This window comes from Heterocephalus glaber, unplaced genomic scaffold (assembly GCF_053883595.1).
Source record: "Heterocephalus glaber isolate CG9 unplaced genomic scaffold, H.glaber_assembly_v1.0 deba00000943, whole genome shotgun sequence".
Taxonomy (NCBI): Eukaryota; Metazoa; Chordata; class Mammalia; order Rodentia; family Bathyergidae; genus Heterocephalus; species Heterocephalus glaber.
Window position 1 is genome coordinate 2,276,459 of NW_028258175.1, and position 22,397 is coordinate 2,298,855.

The 22,397-nt window shown below is 39.7% G+C and overlaps 1 protein-coding gene and 1 pseudogene across 5 annotated transcripts in view; one reads left to right on the forward strand and one right to left on the reverse strand.

Annotated features, from left to right (window-relative positions):
* The window catches only part of Xpo6 (exportin 6), a 128,660-nt gene that overhangs the window by 71,306 nt on the left and 34,957 nt on the right, over window positions 1-22,397 (forward strand). For all 5 annotated transcript variants that reach the window (XM_021237372.2, XM_087209074.1, XM_004856012.3 and 2 more), the window contains 2 exons: window positions 2,514-2,623; window positions 21,365-21,473. In XM_021237372.2, the coding sequence (XP_021093031.1) occupies window positions 2,514-2,623; window positions 21,365-21,473 (219 nt within the window). The remainder of the gene's footprint in view (window positions 1-2,513; window positions 2,624-21,364; window positions 21,474-22,397) is intronic.
* Window positions 7,122-7,216, reverse strand: LOC147828638 (U2 spliceosomal RNA; annotated as a pseudogene).

Below are 22,397 nucleotides of genomic sequence, written 5' to 3' on the forward strand. Positions count from 1 at the left end.
CCTGGGTTTGGCCAGGTATGGAGTACCGACAGGTCTTGGTCATTTTGTTTCCTGAGGTTGGTCCTGCTGGGTCCTGCCTGAGCTGGAGACCTCTAGTTCCATGGTTACTCCTTGGATTGTGAGGCTAGAGTCTGCCTGTTTTGTTTTCTTTTTTCTCAAAACTTTTAAGTTTTATTGAAAACGATAAAATACAGAAACATCGGCGCTGGGGATTTAGCTCAGTGGTTTTGCTGCCTGCTGCGAAAGCACAAGGACCTGACTTTGATCCCTGGTACCAAAAACAAAACAAACAAACAAAAAAATACAGAAACATCAAATTCTTAAAGTAAAATTGACAGCATCTCCCAGAACTTTCCTAGCACTGTACCCATTCTTGTCACTATTACAAAAAAGTTCCAAATCCAAAATGATAAATGGACCTGCTGGTAAAGTTTTTTCTCATGGTTCTAAACCCTACCCTATTTTTCTAAATTTTATATTTGTACCTTTCCAAGAATGCGTAGCATTTTTAAAAAAATGATTAATATTTGTGAGAATTGGACTTACTTTCTTCATATTAATGAGAAACAAAAAACTACACATACTGTACTTTAGATAACTTTTTCTCTTTACACATTACTATCCTTGCTGCAAAAACCTGTACAAAATGAAAAGACCAAAAACAAAAGCCTTATGATACCCCACCGCCCCTAAAAAGAACCAACATTGGGACTGTGGAGACGGTTCAGATGAATAAGCATTGCAGGGATGCAGAAGGAAGTGTTTGTGTAAATGTATGCCAGAAGATAGTAGCCCAGAAAGGAGCATTCAACATTTACTTTGCTCCAGAAATAATGATCATGTCAGATAACCCCTGAAACAAGTGGGAGACTTTGGATTGTAATAAACAGACTCCTAATTCTATAGTTATCCACTGTATTGGTCTTGTTTTAGGGCTCTCTTCCTTTTTATAGTGTAGACCTCTGATCCGAAGCCAACAGTTTCCACGGAAGATAGACAATCACTTAGTGGGCTATGGGTCTTTTTTTGGAAAGCTACCATCTCCCTTTCCTCCATGACACTGAGACTAAACCCAAACTCGAGGTAGTTCCTTTATGTTTTTGAGTTGTACTAAAACGTTAGTACAAAAACTTTTTTAAGGCTACAAACTTTGTAAGTTGGTCCCATTAAACAATGACCTTAAGGCAGTGTTTTCAATCTGCCTGGTTTTTTAAATTACAATTTTTCAGCTTGGTTGTAGAACTCAGATGTACTTCCTATCACCCAGTGTTAGTTATTCATTGAGCAAATTCCTTATGTGCACTTGTAAACTTCTGGATTTTCTTGTAGATCAGAAATAGAAGGAACCAGGTCCAAGAAGATGATGGTATTATTTCTTCCTATATCTGATCCTTTCCCCAAATATGTGGTTTAGTGAGGCAGTCACCAGCAAAACTAAAGGGCTTTTGTGGGTGGCCAGAATTTGAGTGGATCTGTCAGAGATTGGGGCCATGCATTAGAGCCCAAATGTGTATCGGAAGGACTAGATAGATGTTGGAGAGTGTGAAGACTGGATTTTGCATGAAATAGAATTCAGGCGTCTTAAGAAAGTTAACAAGTGGGCTGGGGATTTAGCTCAGTGGTTCCCACGCTTAAGCGCAAGGTCCCGAGTTTGATCCCTGGTATCAAAAAAACAAAAACATGAAGCTTTTAACAGGTTAAAAAAAAAAAAAAGTTAACAAGTACACCTGTAAAGCCGCTAGGGCCTTAAAAAGACGTGCTCTTCTCTTCTATTTGTCCCTATCAACACCTTGTTCAAGGTTGCTGCTACCCTGTTTGAACCCCTCTACTTTTTTTTTTTTTTTTTTTTTGGTACCAGGGATCGAACTCAGGACCTTCTTCTTGCGAAGCAGGCGCTGGAACCACTGAGCTAAATCCCCGGCCCGACCCCTCTACTTTTGCAAAATGCTTAATTCTCTGAGGATGATACTTAACAGCTCCTTTTCAATTTATTGTGTAGGAAGACTTGTCAGTATTACTCTCCTTACCTTCAAATATGTAAAGCTGTCACCTTTGAAGCCACTCTTATTTTTGGTTTTGTAATGATTTGTAGTAGAAAGAGAATTGGTTGAGGATAAAAAGAACTTCCTGTCCTTGATCTTGAATAGCTCATATTTCAGAATCTCAGTTGTTTTCTTTCTAAAATAGATTTGAATTGGATGATCTGTAAGAGTTTTCTCCACCATTGTCTCAGATTTTAAGATAGGCTTTTGCTCCGTGTATTTTGTAATTCAGCTTGACTTACAAAGCATGTCCCTAATGATGTGTTCCATGGTACCCTGGTGTCATTAGGTTCAGTAGGGCCCAGTGGCAAAAAGCCTGACTAAAAACCTGGTTACCAGTGGTGGTAACTAGGGTTAGGGAATCTAGGCCTGTGGTTTTACCATTCTGGTGGAAGCAAACACTGGTATGTGGGTTTCTAAGGAATAGCTGCATTAAGTAATTTCATTGTCTGGATTTCTTTTGTACCATAGCCTACTCATGAAGGTTACTTCTCTTGTTTGGATATCTGGACACTCTTTTTGGACTATCTGACAAGTAAAATTAAAAGTCGTCTGGGAGACAAGGAAGCAGTTCTCAACAGGTAAACCCCAGAACACTGCACATAAAAGCCGCCGTTTGCGCCAGTTACTCTTGTGCCCTTAAGAGGCAGCCACACAGCTGCACCCCATTGGGAGAACTGAGACATGTAAGCTGTTGAGGCAGTAGTGCCAGTGGGCATTTTCTTCTTTTAAATAACTTACTTTCTTAAGACAGGTTTTTTTCTGATTTAAAAATATGTATTGTTAATTTTCTAGGTATGATAATACTTTTGTGGGGTTTTTTTTTTTTTTTTTTGGTACCAGGGATCGAACTCAGGTCCTTGTGCTATCGAGGCAGGCGATGGAACCACTGAGCTAAATCCCCGGCTGTGGGGTTGTTTTTTCAAAGGCCCTCGTTTTAGAGATACAGACAAATACTTATGGAATGAAATGATGTGAAATCTGGGTTTTGCTTTAAAATAGCCCCTGAGAGGCGAAGGGAAGTGATTTGATGCATAAAGACACAGGGTTGGCCATGCATTGGCAATTGATGCAGAAGTCAGTTGATGAGAACCCAGGGTTCATTAGGTTCTTACCCTTTTTTGTATGTATTCCAAATTTTCATAAATAAATTAATAAATGCCTATCAGAAATGTTACTCATTTTTAAAACTAGGAAAATATAGAAAAACATAAGTAAGATAAGTTGTCCATAATCCTACACTCCAGAGGCAGTTACTTTTTATTATATTTTTTAGTTGTTGGGAAACATTTGTTTCCCTCCCATGTTTCTTGCTTGCAGGCAGAAAGTACTTTTCTGGTACAATATACAGTAATCTTAGTGCCACTAGGTAGGGGAAAAGGAGGGAAAGTTGGAGGTTCAGCATGCTAGGAAAATAATGCAGGGTCCATATATGGAGAAAGTGACATGACTACATTTCTTGGCAGAAATATGCCCATCATATTCTCAGTATGTGGCTGTATTCTAGTTACATACTGAAGAAGCAGGTTTGAAAGAGGCAAAGAAAAGAAAAGAAACTGGGTGTAATGATTCATAACTTCAGCACTTTGGAAGGCTGAAGATTGGAAGTTTGAGCTTAGCCTGGACAATTTAGTGATTTAGCAAGGCCTTGTCTCAAAAACAAAACAAAACAAAACAAAAGATTCGGGGATGTAGCTCAATGGGAAGGCCCTGGGTTCAATTCCCAGTACCACAACAAAACAAAAAAAAGGATTATAACCTTGACCCCATATTTGTTGTTTATCACTCAAGAAGGCCAGTTTCTAGAGAATAGACAAGTTGTTGGGGCAAAGAAAAAGATTTATTTGGAAAGCTAGCAAACAAAAGAAGGTAGACACTGTTGTCAACAAGGCCATCTTGCTAAGGAGTTGTGGGCGCGAGACTTAACCACTTAACAGTTCGCTCCGAGTGTCACTGGGCAGCGTGTTTGTTTACGTACTGACCATCCCAGGCACTTGGGCAGGTCACATTTCAACCAGCCAATTCTTGTTTGCACAAGATGCACTCAAATGTCTGTTTATATGTTGTGTTTCGAATATTTTTTGCATACTTTTTTATTTGGGACATTGAATTTGCCTTTGATGTTTGTTCTAGTGAAATCTAACAAGTTCTGGTCATTTTCTTTTACTAATTCATGTTTATTTTATTTGTGAAAATAACCTATAATTGGGCCAGGGATTTAGCTCAGTGGTTTTGCCGGCTGGTGCACAAGTGCAAGGACCCAAGTTTGATCCCTAGTACCAAAAAGAAACCAAAAAGCCCCTATAATTTTGTGCTATAATCTATAAAAAAACTCTTATCATAAGTACATTAGATATAATTTTTATACTCCAGGAATCAGTGATATTCTTTTACAATATAAAATGGACACATTTGGGACACAGAAACTGAATAGGAAGGAAGTACCAAAAGATCTACAAGAGAAAAGTTGAAAAAGGGAGAAATGTTAGATATCAGAGAGGAAAAGTCTGTGTTAGGAAATGGAGAGACAAAAAGACGTCTCCTAATTGTCAACTAGTCATAATACAGAAATGATCGAACTTGAATGAAGAAACAAAACTAAAAAAATTCAGTAGTGGTCAGTGATTATAATGATTCTATGGGTGGTGTTGACAGAGTTGACCAACACCTAACAAGCTATCCTGTAATCAAAAAGTGAGGAAAAAATATTATAAAATATTTGTGCACCTTCTGGACTAAGCAATATAGAACTCATTTGTTATTTAAAATAAGAGGGTTCAAATAATCATTCACAATTTAGATTAGGTCTAATAGACCAAATAATTGAAAAATATGGGACAGTGAAATGCCTACCAGGACGGCATCATCGATGTCTTCACCATTACATTTAGTGGGTAGACATTTTATTGAAATTATACCACCCATAGGAAAAAAGGAAAGATTAATATGACATTGTAAAATGTGTTGTTCAAAGAAAGACAGTAGTGCAAAAAATTTGGAGGGCCCGGGATTTAGCTCAATGGTGCTGCGCCTGCCTTGTAAGCGCAAGGTCTGGAGTTCAGTCCCTGGTACCAAAAAAAAAAATTTGGACAGAGATTAGATACTACTGTTCAGGTTGTGATATTGCATTATGTACTGAATGTTTTAAAGATATATCATACATAGAAAAGTTATTGAATAAATTTGATAAAATTGTCTTTTTGGGCAGGTGTGGTGGCTCACACCTGTAATTCCAGCGCTGGGAAGGCTGAGGCAGGAGGATCACTGTGACCATGTCTCAAAAAAAAAGAAAAGAGAAAAGAAAATGTCATCTTTGCTGGATATTGTGGTGCATGTCTGTAATCCCAGCACTTGAGATCACAACACATTACAGGCCAGCCTGGACTACAGTAGCAAGACCCTGATTCAAAAAAACCAAAGCAACAACAACAAAAAATTGTTGTTTGTCTATTTCCTTTATATTATCTTACAAAACTTAATGAAAAAATATGCAATTTTTGGTCGCCTTGTATTTAAATAATTGAAGTGATAAGTGGTGGTTAAATAGCAAGTTGGAGGGAGACATATCAGAGAGGCAGGTTCCAAGGTAATTCCAAATTCCAGGGTAATTACAAATTTTGAGCAGTCTTGCTTTTCTGAGGGATGGCTACTGTTACTTGCAGATCAATGATCAGATCAGGTTTTATAAATCTAAAGAAAAGTTAATGATTAGAAAGTCTTATGATTCATGTCTTTCTAGTTCCTTTGCCCAAGAATAGTTAATTCTGCAGCTAATTATTATTTTGGTTTTTTTTATTCTTAAGTTCTTTTATTGGTACAATTTAGGTATACAATTTATTTACATTTATCATTGGTTGCTTGTACCTGTACATGATGTACCTTGGTTCTTATTTTTTCCCCATTACCTATGTACCCTTCACCCCCTCCACCCTTCCCTGTTTACATAGACTTCATATCCATTTTTTTTTCTTTTCTCATAATTTTTCCTTTCCTTTCTTTCCTTTCCCTTTTCCCTCCCATCACCTCTACCCCTTTGGACTTTTATTCCTGTTTCAAATTATCAATTACTCATTTTAATCATTTTAACCCTTATTTACACTTTCAGTTTCTCATACTAGAGAAACTATTCAGTATTTACACATGTGTGTTCTATTTATTTCACTTAAGAGTATGGCTTCAATATGCATCCATTTAGCTATATAAATGACTCTAGTTTCTCGTTCTTTATGGCTGAGTAGTACTCCATTTTATAAAAGAAAAACACATCTTCTTTATCCAGTTTCCAGTTGATGGGCACTTGGGTTGTTTCCAAGCTTTAGCTACTACAAATTGTGCCTCTATAAACATGGGTGCACATATATCGCTGTGCTATGATTCTTTTAATTCTTTTGGGAAGATACACAGCAGGGGAATAGCTGGGTCAAATGAGACCTCTAGTCCTAGTTCTTTGAGGTATCTTCATATGGATTTCCACAGTGGTTGCACCAGCCTGCACTCCCACCAGCAATGGAGAAGGATTCCTTTCTCCCCACACCCCCGCCAGCATTTGTTATTGGTTGATTTCTTGATAGCAGCCATTCTTTCTGGGGTGAGGTGGAACATCTCAGTGTTGTTTTCATGTTCATCTCTCGAATGACCAGTGATGTTGATCATTTTTTCATGTATTTATTTGCTGCTTTTACTTCTTGTTCTGAGAAATGTCTGTTCATTTCAGATGCCCATTTTTGAATTGGGTCTTTGAGTTGGGGGCGTCTGATTATTTTCAGCTCTTTATATATTCTAGATAGTAGTCCTTTGTCTGAGGTACAGCTGCTAAAATTTTTTTCCCATATTGTAGGTTGCCTGTTAGGTCTGTTGGTGGTTTCTTTTGCATTGCAGAAGCTTTTTAATAAGATGAGATCCCTGTTGTTGATTCTTTGTGCTAGTTCCCATGCTACTGAGGTTTTGTTCATAAAGTCTTCTCCTATGCCAGTGTCTTCAAGAGTTCTACCTAACTTATCTTCCAGGAAGTTTAGTGTTTCTTTTTTAATATTTAGATCTTTTATCTGCTTTGATCTTAGTTTAGTGCATGGTGATAGGTAAGGGTCTAGTTTTAATCTTTGGCAGGTTGAAATCCAGTTTTTCCAACACCATTTATACTACACTTGATCTTAGCCAAAAGGCTGAGAAGCGATCCAACACCATTTATTAAATAGGCTATCTTTCCTCCAGTGATGGTGGTTGGCTCCTTTGTCAAAGATGAGGTGGCTGAGTATGTCTGGAGTTGTTTCTGCATCTTCTAATATATTCCACTGATCCTCAGGTCTGTTTCTTTGCCAGTACCATGCTGTTTTTATCACAGTGGCTTTGCAGTATAGTTTCAAGTTGGGGATTGTGATACCCCCTGCCTCTCTGTTGCCTAGAATTCTGCAGCTAATTATTAAGATACAAAAGACATCTTTTCCCCAGAAAGCAGCAAAAGGTTTCTTTGGCCCTCCTGAGGGTGATAAGAGAAAAGCAACTTTCCCGGAAGAACAGGCAGAGATAACAGTTGCTGGAGGACATTTTTTAACCTGATAGGTTGCTACAGTCAGAAGTGTCACCTGCAGCAGAGTCAGTGGGAGATTAATAACATAGCACCTGTCTGTGTGTGATCCTGAAATTAGTCTGCTAAGATTAAGTGAAGCTAGACAATTAGATTTTTTCCTGTATCAAGGTAGAATAGTTTCTTATTGAACTAAACCTGATTCTAGTATGTCTAGTGCATGCACACAGTTATGATAGGTGCTTTCAAACTAGGTGATCTGGTCATAGGTACTGTATCCCCTGAAGAGAGCGCCTGCGGATTATACTCAGTTTGGTTATGGCAGAGTGTGTGTGTGTGTGTGTGTGTGCGCGCGCTACTGGGGATGGAACCCAGGGCTTTGTGCATGCTAGGCAAGCACATTAACGCTGAGCTATATCTTCAGTCCTTTTAATATTTTTTTTATTTTTAATTTTGAGACAGGATCTTGCTAAATTAACCAGGCTGGCTTTGAACTTGGGATCCTCCTGCTTCAGCTTCCCAGGTAGCTGGGTAGTTATGGCTCCTGCATCTTTGCACAGTATTGATAAGAGCAGTTACAGAGTAGGTGGTCACTGTGTGTGGAAGCTGGCCAGCATATGAAGGGAGTGCTACTGTCTGGGTATGTGGTGGGGAATCAGGCAGCCCTAGATTTGCGTCCTGGTTTTGCAGTTTCTACATGCAGATACAGTACTTGGGTGAGTTACTTAGCCTCTGGAAGCTTCTGTTTCATTTGAAAAATGGGGATGATGAGACACGAAGTGAACTAACATATTTAGGACGCTTGGCACATTGTCAGTGCTCAGTAAATGGCACTAGTAATTAGCAGTGGAGTTTAGGGAATGCCTCTTCCCCAGACGTGAGCCAAATGGAAGGAAGTGGAGAGAAATTCCGCCTGGGGAGAGAGGATCAACTGAATCTCAGAAACCCTTTCCATGGCTGAGTTTTAAAAATTCTAAACTGATTATTGGCATCCAAGTTTAAGCATTTGGCCTTTTTCTCACAAACATTATTTTTTGATGGCAGGGTGGCTTCTGTGTTGCTGTGGTATCAGGTCAGATGTGGTTATGGAGAAGACAGTACATTCATGCCTCAGACAGAACATTTTCCGTACAGCCATAGATCCTGTTTTTAGTGAAGTTGTCAGCTTTAACTGTTTTTGAAAGAAGTTCCTCAGAGAAAAGCTACTTCTGCCAAATGTTTTTTTCTCATGCTGAACTGCCATCCATGTCCGTTGGTTCTGGGACTGTGTGTGATTTTTTATTTCTACTTGTAGATTTTCCTTCGTGCTTCCCACTCAGGCTTATTGAGAGAGTAAAGTGGAAAAATGGTTCATGTAAAAATGCTTTTTAAGCACAGTAAAAATGAGAGAGTGGAAGAATATGGCTTCATGGAGAAACTGCACAGCAGCAGATTATTAGTGTTAGATGTGTAGGTTTCTCAGAGGGGACGAGCCGGGGATGAGGGAGAGCAAGAGTTCCTGTTCCTGTTCTCTTGTGCAGCAGTGCTGTTCCTGTTCGTCAGGCCTCTCCAAGACCGATGTGGAGTACTAATATCCCTCCTGCAAGGTGTATCAGATTCAAGGAATTAAGAATATCAAACACCCTGCAGGTATCTGGCTGCACCTAACATTCAGTTACTGGTCACAGTGATCATGATCACAAGTAATGGAAAATGCCACTGCCTCCTAACTGATGGTGGTGACCCTGGAGCTCAGGGACAGGCCCCTGGGCGGGTCACAGCCTTTCAGCCCATTTGTTGTCATCTGATGGCACAGCTGTCTGTGGTTCTGGCTGACCAGTGTAAGTCCTAGCAAATTTTCTCATTGGTCATTTGATTATCATTCTAAACATAGCTTTATTTTTCATGACCAAGTTTTTTAGGTGCACACACATGTACACGCACAGCACTTTCTTAATGCTTTTTAAAAACAAAACAGAAATATGAAAGAGCCTTCAAGACTAGTCTGGTTTATGCTGAGCGGTTACCGGGGAACTGCTTGTCCTATCAGACACCGTCTAGTGATGCGAGGCACACTACAAAGGAGACCGATGTCCAAAGAAAGCAGTAGAACTTTGGCTTAGTCTTCCTTTGAATCGGAGCTTTGAAAATTTGCAGTCTTTGCTCCATGTTAGGAGAGCCCCAGTATATAAAAATGTGCTATTTTGTAGGAGCAGCTGGATTAGCTACTGGTGATTGCTACTTTTGTTTTAACTAAGAGGATGTAAATGTGGCCAAATGTTTTTCACTGATGAAATACATGGGGGTGCTTTTGAAATCGCATTTGTGGCTTAAGCCAGAATTTCAGAAGCAACTGATGTTGCAGGAAGTAGTCAGAAATGTTTCTTGGTGTCTTAACTGGGAAACGTAGATGTGGTTAAGTCACAAGAGGCAGCGCTCAGTTCCTGTCCCTTGTGGTCTCAAAGTTTTACAACATTTATCACAACAAAGTGGTAGGCATTGTGGGCTACAAATTTAGAAGCACAAATGTTCATGAATTTATTTTTGGTCTTAGGAACTTGGAAATCGGAGCTCTGCCTGTTTCTTGTACAGTGAGAGTGCTCAAGAGGTTCTTGATTAGAGCTAGTGGCGACTTCAGAGAATTGCACCCAGTGTTGGTGGGGTAATGTTTCGTAACACACCCGGGTGAGCAGAGTTGCTAGTGGGATAGTGTCACAGTTGCCATTTTGAGATGGTGGTATGGAAAGGCCTGAACTTGAGTCTCTTTTCCCTCATTTGTACTTTGAGGGGATGGTTGTGTATTCCTCATAGGTCCTGAGAAAATGGAACGAGCCATTTCTCTGAGCGTGCAGTACCTTGGCTGATAGTTGGTGGTCCCTGAATCAGTGTTGGTGCTCTTGCCCATTTTCCCTCACTTTCTTTTCTCATTGCTCATCAGCGTGAGTCACCTGTGTAGAAACGTACTAGTACAGGAAGATGAGGAAAGCTGAGTATGTGAACCAATCTAAAGTCTTTGAGTCATGTCCTGTGAACTCTTTTGTCACAAAAATGCTGGCAAGTGCTGGCCACAGACCTGACCAGGGACTGTGAGTAACATTAGATTGCACTGTAAACAAATGTGGGTGTGAGGAAAAAACTCTCCTTTCTTTTTAGAGTGAGTCATTCTGTGAGACAGAGGAAGTGCTATTGTTGCACATGGTAATTGACATGGTTAATAAAATGTGTTAAAGAGGTTTAGATTAGAGGCCTGGTATCTGCCTAGCTCCTGCTAGCACTCATGGTCCAGACTACCCTGGAGAGTCAGTACGTGGCCACGCTTATTTCATTGAGTTGAGAAAGCTCCACAGGATTATGCATTAGTCCTTCATAGTTACCTGTCTTGGGGTTTTGTCTATTGCCTGTCTGCGTATTCTTCATATATTTATTGGGCACTACTATGTACTTGCCTCAGTGTGAGTAATTTTACCTAACTTTAATAACTTGTGACGTCTGTATGGTTTATCTTCATTGTGCGCATAGAGTCAATGGAAGGTTATAATATAAAGTGCAGTTCCTTCTCAGAGAAAGCAGCTAGATCTCTGTCACTCTTGCAGTGCACTCCACTCTGTGAATTACATCAAAGAGTATTCACTTCACAGTCTAGCTCTGTGCATTGTTTATTTCTGTGGGACATCTATATGAGGCCTGTACTATGAATAGCACTTTGGCCTAGAAATTTCCATGAAGTTCTGATGAAAGAAAGGTCCTGGAGATTTATGAACTTTGGCCTAAGAAGAACTTGATGTTAGAAGACAAACACAGTTTTCAGAATGATCCTGCAGTTTGCACTGCAGTTTTCATTCAAACATACTTCTGGTGCCAGCTCTCCCATATAAATCAATGGAAGTTTATGATATAAAGTGCAGTTCCTTTGCAGAGAAAGCAGCTAGATCTCTGTCAGTCTTGCAGTGCACTCCACTCTGTGAATTACATCAGAGAGTATTCACTTCACAGTCTGGCTCTCTGCATTGTTTTCTTCTGTAGGACTACTATATGAGGCCTGTACTATGAATAGTACTTTGGCCTAGAAATTGCCATGAAATTCTGATTTAAGAAAGGTCCTAGAGAGTTATCAACTTTGTCCTAAGAAGAACTTGATGTTAGAAGCCAAACAGTTTTCAGAATGATCCTGCAGTTTTTGCACTGCAGTTTTCATTTAAACATTCTTCTGGAGCCAGCTCTCCCATGCAGTTCAATGGAAGTTTATGATATAAAGTGCAGTTCTAATACTGCACTTAATACAATTAATACTGTAAATTTCCTTGTAAGCACTGCTTTAGCCTTATTCACCAGATTTTATTTTATTTATTTATTTTGAGACAGGGTCTTGCTTTGTAGCCCAGGCTGGCCTCGAACTCAGGGTGATCCTCCTGCCTCAGCCTCCTGAGTGCTGGGATTACAGATGTGTGCCACCACACCCTGCTCATCCACCAGATTTTTTTTTGACAGATTTTTTTTTTTTTTTGGTATTAGGGATCGAACTTGGGTCCTTGCACTTGTGGGGCAGGGGGTGGCACCACTGAGCTAAATTCCCGGCCCTTTTCACCAGATTTTAATAATGTTATATTTTATTTGATTTAAAATATTTGTTGATTTTTCTTTAAATCCTTAATTTCCAAATATTTGTGAACTTTTTTTTTTTATTGATTTCTGGTTCAATTTATTGTGAACCGTGAACATAGTTCATATGATACCAGTTCTTTAAATTTGTTAAAGTTTATTTCATACTCCAGTCTTCTTGTAAATTATTTATTGTGTACTTGAAAAAGAGCAATTCTATTGTTGGGAGGAGTGCTCTGTGAATGTCAGGTTAGATTGGTTGATAATATTGTGCATATCTTCTTTATCCTGCTTGTCTGTCAAGTGCTCAGAGAAAAGGGGGTTCTCCCAATGTAATTATGGATTTGTCTCTGTCTCCTTTTAGGTCTATCAGTTTTACTTCATTTGTTTTGAGACTGATATTAGTTATATACACATTTATCTTCCCTACCTCCCTGCCTCCCTCTCTCCCTTCTGGGGACTGCACCCAGGGCCTTTGCGCTGAGCTACATCCCACCCAGCCTTTTTTATTTTGATGTAGGGTCTGGCTAAGTTGCCCAGGCTGTGTCTGAACTGGTGACCCTTCTTCAGCCTCCCAGAATGCTGGGATTGTAGGTATGCATGACCATGTCTGGTTGACTACAACTCTTCATGTGGGTTTATGTCTAGTGGTTGCTCTGGGTATTAATACAGATATTCACTTCACATGTTAACATTTTACCCTGGTGTGATGGAGATTTGTTACCCCCTTCCTTTCACTGTAGCTGTTACATGTTTCACATGTTTTGAAACCCCACCAGATAGCTTTCTAACTTTGCACTTTCATCCCTACCCAGATTTTAAAGATCTTAGGAGCAGGAAAAAAAAAGTCTGTTATATTTACCCAGACATTTGCCAGTGTTCTTGCTTTTCCTTCAGTTTTGAAGTTTCCTGTTTCTTTGTAATATCATTTATGTTTAATATTAGCTCAGATTGCAATAAAAATAAGGCTGGGTGTGTTTTATTTTTAGTAGTACATGTTTGTAGTACATGATGTTTACATTCCTCGTATGGAGTTGGTTCATGTACACAACACATATTAATTCCTTTTTTATCCTCTTTCCTACCTCTCTCTCCTCCCTCCATCTCTTGATCCTGTTCCCCTTTGAGAAAGATCTGTCTTCCTACTTGCTATTATCTGTCCTTTACTTTGCTCTTTATTTATAATTTAGGTTTTTCATACAAAAGAAACTGTAGTATTTAAGCTTGTGTGTCTGATTTATTTTACTGAACATATAGTCTCAGGGTGCAACCATTTTCCTAAAAGTGACTCAACTTTATCTTTCTAGATGACACAATAGTACTCTATTCTATGTCAGTATTACATTTTCTTTGTCCATTCATCTGTTGATAGGACAGATAGGCTACTTCCAAGAATAAGCTATTATGAATTGTACAGCTGTAAATATGGGAATGCATGTATGTATCACTGTATTTAACTCTTTCAGAAAGATATGTAGAAGGGAAATAGCTGGGTCAAATGGAATTTCTACTGAGGAATCTCCATACTGATTTCTGTAGTGGTTGAACTAGTTTATGTTCCCACCAACAATGTAGAGGCTCCTTTTTTTCCTGCAGGCTTGCCAGCATTTGTTATTACTAGATTTCTGGCTGATGGCCGTTCTTTCTGGGTTAAGATGAAATCTCAGTGGTGTTTTGTCATTCTTTTTTTTTTTTTTTTTTGGTACCAGGGATTGAACTCAGGACCTTGCGCTTGTGAGGCAGGCGGTAGAACCACTGAGCTAAATCCCCGGCCCTCTCAGTGGTGTTTTAATTTGTTTTCCTAATGGCCAGTGATGTGGAGCATTTCTTCATGTATTTATTGGCCACTTCTGTGAAGTGTCTATTCATTTGCTCATATTTTGATTGGGTCTTTTATTTTGAGGGAGTCTTAATTTTTTTGACTACTTTATTCTAGATATTGGCCCTCTGTCTCAGGAATAGCTGGCAAAAATATTTTCGTATTCTTTAGGTTTTCTTTTTACTCTGTTGGTTATTTCTTTTGCTGTGCAGAGGTTTATTAATTTGATATGATCCGATTTGTTGATTCTTGGTACTGTTTCCTATACAATTGGGGCTTAGTTCAGAAAGTCCTTGCCTGTGCTTCTAACTTAAAGTTTTACCTGTTTTATCTTCCAACAGGTTAAGTGTTTCTGTTTTAACATTTAGTTCTTTGATCTATTTTGAATTGAGATTGGTACAGGGTGAGAGATATGGGTCTAGATTCAGTATTCTGCATATGGATAGCCAGTTTTCCCAGTACCATTTATTAAAGAAGCTATCTTTCCTCCAGTTTGTTTTTGGTCCATTTGTCAAAGGTGAGAGTTGAATGTGCTTCAGGTTGTTTCTGCATCCTCTATTCTATTCCATTGATTCTCATGTGTGTTTTATGACATGCTGTTTTTATCACTGTAGCTTTGCAGTATATCTGTAAGTTGGGGATTGTGATGCCTCTCACTTTGCTCATTACCCAGGATTGCTTTTGCTATTCTGCATCTCTTTTGGTTGTATGTGGATTTTAGGATTGATTTTTCCAGTTCTATGAACAATGTTGTTGGTATTTTGATTGGGATTGCATTCAATCTGTATATCAATTTTGGAATTATGATTATTTTTACTATATTGGTTTTTGCCTGTCCTGGAACAGGGCATCTCTTTCTATTTTCTGATGTCCTCTTCAGTTTCCTTTTTTAGAGTACTGTAGTTTGCATCATAGAAATCTTTCACTTCCCTAGTTAGGTTAATTCTTAAATATTTAATTTTTTCTTTGTGAAAGGTATTTTTTTCCCCTAATTTATGTCTCAGTGGGTTCATTATTGGTATACAGAAACACCACTGATTTTGTTGATTTTGTATCCTGCTACATTATTGAATTTTGTTGTTGAGTCCAACAGTCTTTTGGTTTTTTTTCTCCTATGTAGAGGATTATGTCATCTACAAATAATAATAGTTTGATTTTTTTCTTTCCTATACCTACCCCTTTTATTTCTTTTTCTTGCCAAATTGCTCATGCTAATGTTTTGAACATATGTTGAACAAAGTGATAATGGACATCCTTATTTTGTTCCTGATTTTAGAGGGAAAGCTTTCAGTTTTTGCCCATTTAATAATGATGTTGGCAGTATGTTTGTCATAAATGGCTTTCATCAGATTGAGATAAGGTTCTTCTATACCTATTTTCTTCAGAGTTTTTATTATGAAAAAATGTTGGATTTTGACAAAAGCCTTTTCTGTTGAGATGATCATGTGATTTTTGTCCTTCTATTTATGTGATGTATCGCATTTATTGATTTGCATTTGTTGAACCATCCTTGCGTTCCTGGGATGAAGCCTACTTTGTCATAATGTAAGATCTTTTTGATGATTTGTTGCATTCTGTTTACAAGTATCTTTTTGAGGATTTTTGTATTTTTTCTTTGTTCATTAAAGAGATTGGTCTACAGTTCTCTGTTTTAGTTGGATCCTTGTGTGGTTTTGGAATTAGGGTAATACTGGCTTCCAGGAGTGACTTTGGTAATGCTCCTTCTCTTTCAGTTTCATTAAGGAGCTTCAAGAGTATTGATGTTAGATCTTTCTTGAAATTTTTGTAGAATTCAGCAGTGAATCTATCTGGACCTGGGCTTTTCTTGGTAGTTTTTTTTCTGCTTCAATTTCATCATCTGTTATTGGATTATTCAAAATTTAAAAATCATCTGGGTTCAGTTTTGCTAATTCATATATATATAGGAATCTATCCATTTCTTTTGAATTCTCCAATTCATTGGATTTTTGAGGTGCCCTCCCCACACCAGAGGACCATCTATCTGTTCTTCCGAGACTGTGGTTACTGTCCACGCAAGGTGTGTCCTTGCTCCTGTTTGTAGATGGGAAATGCATCGGCACCCTTGTCTCTGCTGGAGGCAGGCCATGGGACGGAGGTTCAAGTGGACTGTCAGATTTAATGTGGGCATTTGTGGAGTCTTGTTTCCTATAAAGGGCAGGGCCTGTGTCCTTAACACCACAGGCTTATATTTCTGGGGGGGGGGTGTCTTCCTCTCTTCCGTGGTCTCCTGTGGTTGTCTCTCACCTAATCAATTTGGGAGGGTAACATTGGAGTCCCAGGCATTGCTGGCCAGGTCTATAATTTCTCTCTAGGTCTGCTGTCTTTCCAGAGTTATCTTCTCTCCCTAGGCATATGCTTTGTTTGTTCATTTTGTTTTTGAGACAGGGTCTCACTGTGTAGCTCATGCTGGCCTTGAATTCACTATGGAGCCCAGGCTGGCCTAAAATTTAGATCGATCCTCCTATCTCAGCCTTCTCAGTGCTGGGATTACAGGTGTGCACCACCATGCCTGGCCCTAGGCATATTCCTTGTCTAATCAGGTCATTAGTCTACCCCTCTGCTGGCTTGTGCCAGGGGAACCCCAGTGTATAGGCAGCTTGGAGTTGGTTGATGGTCGTGCCTTTGGGTTGTGGGGCACCACATGTCTCATGCGGGCCTGCCTGCCATGTTAGGGGCAGTTAGGTAGCCACTGCTCGTCCACCAGCCTGCTTTCTCGCACCCAGCTGTGTGGTTTAAACAACAGAATTTTGTACTGTATTTTCGCAGTTCTGGTGCTAGAAGTCCCAGATAAAGGTGCCAGCAGCTTCACTCGTGCTGAGCGCTCTTTTAGTGGTTTGCAGATGGCTGCCTTCTTGCTGCCTGCTCACATAGCATTTCTTCGCGTGTGCACGCAGAAGAAGAGCTATCTCACATCTCTTCCTCTTGTAAGGACACCACTCCCAGGGGATGAAGATCCTACACTTAACACCTCATTTGACCATTATTACCTCTCTGTAGGACCTGCCTCTAAGTAGAGATACATTGAGGAATAGTTCTTCAACATAATAAATTGGGGTGAGGAGGGATACAGTTCATTTCCCAATTCTTTTCTTCTACAGAACCTCATTGATGTTGTAATAGTGTCTTATAGTAATGGCTAATTCTAACATCTGTGTCATCTTGAAGTTGCCATCTGTTGGTTATCTTTCCCTTAAGAATCCTCAATATTTGCTTGATAATTTTTTGGATCCTTTTACCTGTTTTGTTTTGTTTTGTTTTGTTCCTACTGGCTGTAGGCATAAGGCATGGCTTCCATCTCCAGTCACCTTGTAATAAAAGATGGATGAACAGAGACCCTACAGGTAGCTGGAATAAGCAGTGGAGAAGTTGAGCAAAACAAGTTTTCCTAGAAGCCCCACCTCATGACTTCTTTTAGTATTTTCTGGGCCATCGCTCTCTGCAAGGGAGGCTGGGAAATGGCCTCCGTGCCCAGTGTTCTTTTACTAAGGAGGAAAGGGAGAATGGGTATGAGTAAGGCAGCTGCAGTCTCTGCTTTCTCCGTGTACCTCTGACCTGCCCCACTTTGCAAGTGCAATTATCTGTGTGCTTTTAGCATGGTTCCTCACTGAGTTTTAATTTTTTTAAGTGATACTGTTTTTCTGCAGCTAGACTTCCCAACTGACAGGATTTTAGTTCAAAGTTAGGGTCATCTTTACATACAAAGTCTCTAAATTCCTTCATAGTTCAGTAAGGCAGTTTACAGATCACAGAATTTATCTGTTCTTTGGTCCACCCTCTAGTCTGATGTAGATTTTCTTTCTGTGAGAATGCTTTGGTTAATTTATAGTATGAGACTTCTGTGACTTCAGGAATTTATGTTATGAGCAAATGGCAAATACAAGCTCCAGGCCTAAGTGTTTGATCTTAGCTTTCTGTGAAGGGTGCTGACGTATGATTTCAACTCTGTGGGGTGGTTTTCCCACAGATGTTGCCAATTCTATTAGTAATTTTCCCTGGCAGCATTCTTTCATGGGCTGTGCTCCATTGCCAGTGCAGTGTAGGCCTTGGGGTCTGTATTGCTAAATCATTTGCAAATGGGTTATCAGGGGGGTGGGATAGGTGGGCAGTGTCTGTCTTTAGTTAGGAAATGAGCTATTGTGCCTATCAAACTCTGCAATGTGACAGTCCATAGGGTCTTGTAAGTGTTCTGTAGACTGTCTCTACAGAGTCTCATCACCTGGGTTGTAACTCTTAGACAAGGTGGACTGTATTTGTTGTTGTCTCTCCCCCCCCCCCCCCCCCCCCGCCACCTGGGATTGAACTCAGAACCTTGCACTTTCTAGGCAGGCGTGGTGCCACTGAGCTAAATCCCCGGCCCCTGACATCAGATACCTTTGTTATAGTTTGGCTCTCCAACTGGAGTTAGATTGGGTAGAATATTAGGGTACTGTCAGATACACAGAAACCATACTTAATTATTTCAACAGAAAATTCATTGTAGGAAATAGGTTTTAGAGGGCTAGAAAAGCCAAAAGGGAATACTGAGGCAACATGGATGATAACTATAGGAAGCAACTCCATGCCTGAGGCTAGGGGCTCAAGGAAGGAGGTTGGGATTATGAAAATCCAGATGAGAGGAGTGGGCTCCATGCAGTGATGCTCAGATCTCTGGAGAGTTGTTCCCTTAACTGCCACAGAAACACAGAGGACCCCCAGGGAGCTGGGACATGTGCTGGGCATGTGGAATGAGGGTGGAAACTGGCACCTGTTGCTGCTGCTGGTGACCGTTGCTGGGACAACACTGCCAGGAGAGCAAGCTCACAGGAAAAAAGAAGTCCCTTCATGTCTCCTTATCTCTTTCTGACTTCCTTCACCATCCCTCTTGGCAGAGACTAACGGGCTGAGGAAAAATGGGCTTGTGTAGCCTCAGCTTCAGCCCCACAAAATATGGCAAGTAGACTGGCCCAGACTACTAACTTGCTTGGGTGGTTTACTTTATGAGTGGGAGGAGCAACTGAACCTGTTGTAGAAGCATTTTAAGACAGGCAAGCATTTAGGCCACATGTTTATTCTTGAAAAATGAAAGGTTTGTTGACCTCTGTGGTAGTAAATGTTGCATATAACTTGGTGTCTTCTGAGTTAGGGTCTTATCAATGTGAAAAATAGTGAAGCCTAGGGCTCAAGTATTTCTTTGACAAATTACTCTTAGACACAGACCAGAGAGTCAAGGTTTCCCCAGGCTTTTTCCCTTTTTCAGTTCCTAAGTCTTCTTAAAATAGACTAAAAATTAGGGTTTGGTGTTGGATGTCACAGGCACAAAATCCATTGGTGGTTTATATGTTGAGGGAACATAGGATTTTGAGTTAGGGAGCCCTTGGTTCAAAATAACTATCTTTGTGACCTGAGACAATTTAACTTCTGTTAATTTTGATGATACCTCCTTACCTTCCCATAGCTGTTAAAAGCATTGAATTATTGATTTAATTGGTACTTTCGTATTATGTCTGTAAACCCCAGGGTACCCACTAAGGAAATAAATAAAAACGTGTATGGTAAAAAAAAAAAAAAAATAATAACAAGCATTTAAAATGCTACACTATCCCACACTGTGGGAAAGTTTTCACCTGCTGTTCCTCAGACAAAGGTCTACTATCTAGAATCTATAAAGAACTTAAAAAAATCAGACCTCTCAAATTTAAAGACCCAATCCAAAAATGGGCATCAGAAATGAACAGACATTTCTCAGACAAAGAAGTAGAAATAGCAAATAAACACATGAAAAAATGTTCAGCATCACTGATTATTTGAGAGATGCAAATGAAAACAACTCTGAGATTCCACCTCACCCCAGAAAAAATGGCTGCTATCATGAAATCAACCAATAACAAATGTTGCAGGGCTGTGGGGAAAGAGGAACACTGCTCTACTGCTGGTGGGAGTGCAGACTGGTGCAACTGCTGTGGAAATCAGTATGGAGATACCTCAAAGAATTAGACTTAGAGGTCCCATTTGACCCAGCTATCCCCCTGCTGGGTATATTCCCCAAAGAATTAAAAGAATCATACCACAGTGATATATGTGCACCCATGTTCATAGCAGCACAGTTTGTAATAGCTAAAACTTGGAAACAGCCCAAATGCCCATCAACTGGAGACTGGATAAAGAAAATATATTTAAAAAAAAAAAAAAGGAGTACCTCTCAGCCATACAAAATGAAAAAATAGAGACATAGCTAAATGGAAGAACATTAAGGCGATACTCTCAAGTGAAATAAATAGGACACACATGTGTAAACACCGAATAGTTTCTCTAGTTCGAGAAACTGAAAGTGTAAATAAGGACTAAAAGGTATAATAGATAATGTGAAGTAGGGAGAAAAGGGGTGAATGGGAAGTGGGAGGGGTAGGGGAAAGGAAAGGGAATAGAATTAATATGAGAAAATGAAAAAAAGGAAACAAAGTCTTTGTAAATAGGGAGGAATGGAGGGGTTGAAGGGAGGGCAGGGGAATGGGGGAAAAAATAAGAACCAAGAGAGATGATGTAAAGGTGCAAATTTCCAGTGATGAATGTGATTGTGATTTTATTGTACACCTAAAATGTGCCAATAAAATAAAATTTTAAAAAATGCTACACCAGATCTTTCGGCGCCTGCTGTGCAAGCACAAGGACCCGAGTGTGATCTCCAGTACCAAAAAAAAAAGCTACACTAGAAAATTAACACAAAAGAAGGCCAAAATGGAAGAATTGAAGAGCTTGTGACATACAGAAAACAACAAAATGGCAGAAATAAATCCTTTAGTAATTATATTAAATGTAATGGATTAAATTCTCCAGTTAAAAGGCAGAGATTGCAGGATGGATTTTTAAAAAACATGATCCATTCACATGTTGTCTACAAGAGACTTACTTGAGATTCGGACACAGATAGATTGAAAGGATGCAAAAATATATTCAATTTAAACACTAAAAAAGAACTGGATTAGCAATACTGATATCAGACAAAATAGACTGGTTTTTTTTTTGGTACTGGGGATTGAACTCGGGACATTGGCGCTTGCAGAGCAGAGGGTGGAACCACTGAGCTAAATTCCCGGCCCTCCGAAATAGACTTTAAAATAAAAATTGTTACCAGAGACAAAGGCACACATTATGTAATGGTGAAAGGGTTCATCCATCGAACAGATGTATGATACCTAGAATATAGTTTAAATAATAGCGTTGCTCCTGTTCTGCTCACAAACACACACCTTTGCTGAATTGTACACTTAGCATTGGGGATTTATGCTTCTCGCATGTGATAGTCTAACCTGAATACCATTCCCTTCAGTTTAGGAAGCCTTTTTGAAATCCTTGACTAAAAGCTTCCTTCCACTTGCTGTTGAATTTCTGTTTCCCACATAGGTACGAAGATGCCCTGGTCCTCTTGCTCACGGAGGTGTTGAACCGAATCCAGTTTAGATACAACCAGGCCCAGCTGGAGGAGTTGGATGATGAGACTCTGGATGATGATGTAAGCAGCACACCCTAACTGGCCCGCAGTCAGTGTTGCGTGGTGGCAGGAATCAGAATGGAGGCGTGGAGCCTAGCACCCTCTGCTCTGGAGACTTCTTTTTTTTTTTTTTTTGGTACCGGAGATCGAACTTGGGTCCTTGCACTTGCGAGGCAGGCGATGGAACCACTGGGCTAAATCCCCGGCCCATGCTCTGGAGACTTCTTAAACCAGAGTAGCCTCAAAGGTTTGAGGTGCACAGTTAGAATAGTTTGTTTTTTTTTTCAGTTAGAATGGTCTTAAATCTCCTACTCTTTTGCCTCATTGACTGAAAAAAATATCTATATGGACTAAAACTATAAGTAGAGAAACCAGATGTGCAGTGCAAAGTGGATTGGTAGAACTCTGTCCTTCCCGTTCCGTCTCCCTTGCACCTGTACCTCTGCTCTCTTCCCTGGACAACAAAGAACATTTTGGTGGAAGTAGTTGAAGAGGTATTTGATGATAGGCTAGAATGAGAGAAAGTCTGTCTTGAGTGTATTTTGTCAACGGATTTTTTTTTTTTTTGTAGTTCTCAGGATTGAACCCAGGACCTTCACAGTGAGCTACATCCCCAGCCCCTTTTCAAAATTCTTTGGCTCAAACTTGCAGTCTTCCTGCCCCAGCCTCCCAGAGTGCTGGGATTATACGCATGTGCCACCACCTTCAGCATAAACTGTCACTGAATGTAACTGATGCTGGCATGCATCCAACATTAACCACTTAATAGTTTACACCAGACGTCACTGGGGCAGTGCATTTATTTACGTACTGACAATGCCGAGCATCTCTTAGGCAGGTGTCATTTCAACCAGTCGATTCTCTTTGAATACATTTGATTAAAGTGTTGTTTTTATATTTCTCATTACATTATCTTATAAAAATTTTTAAAATATGCAGTTTTTG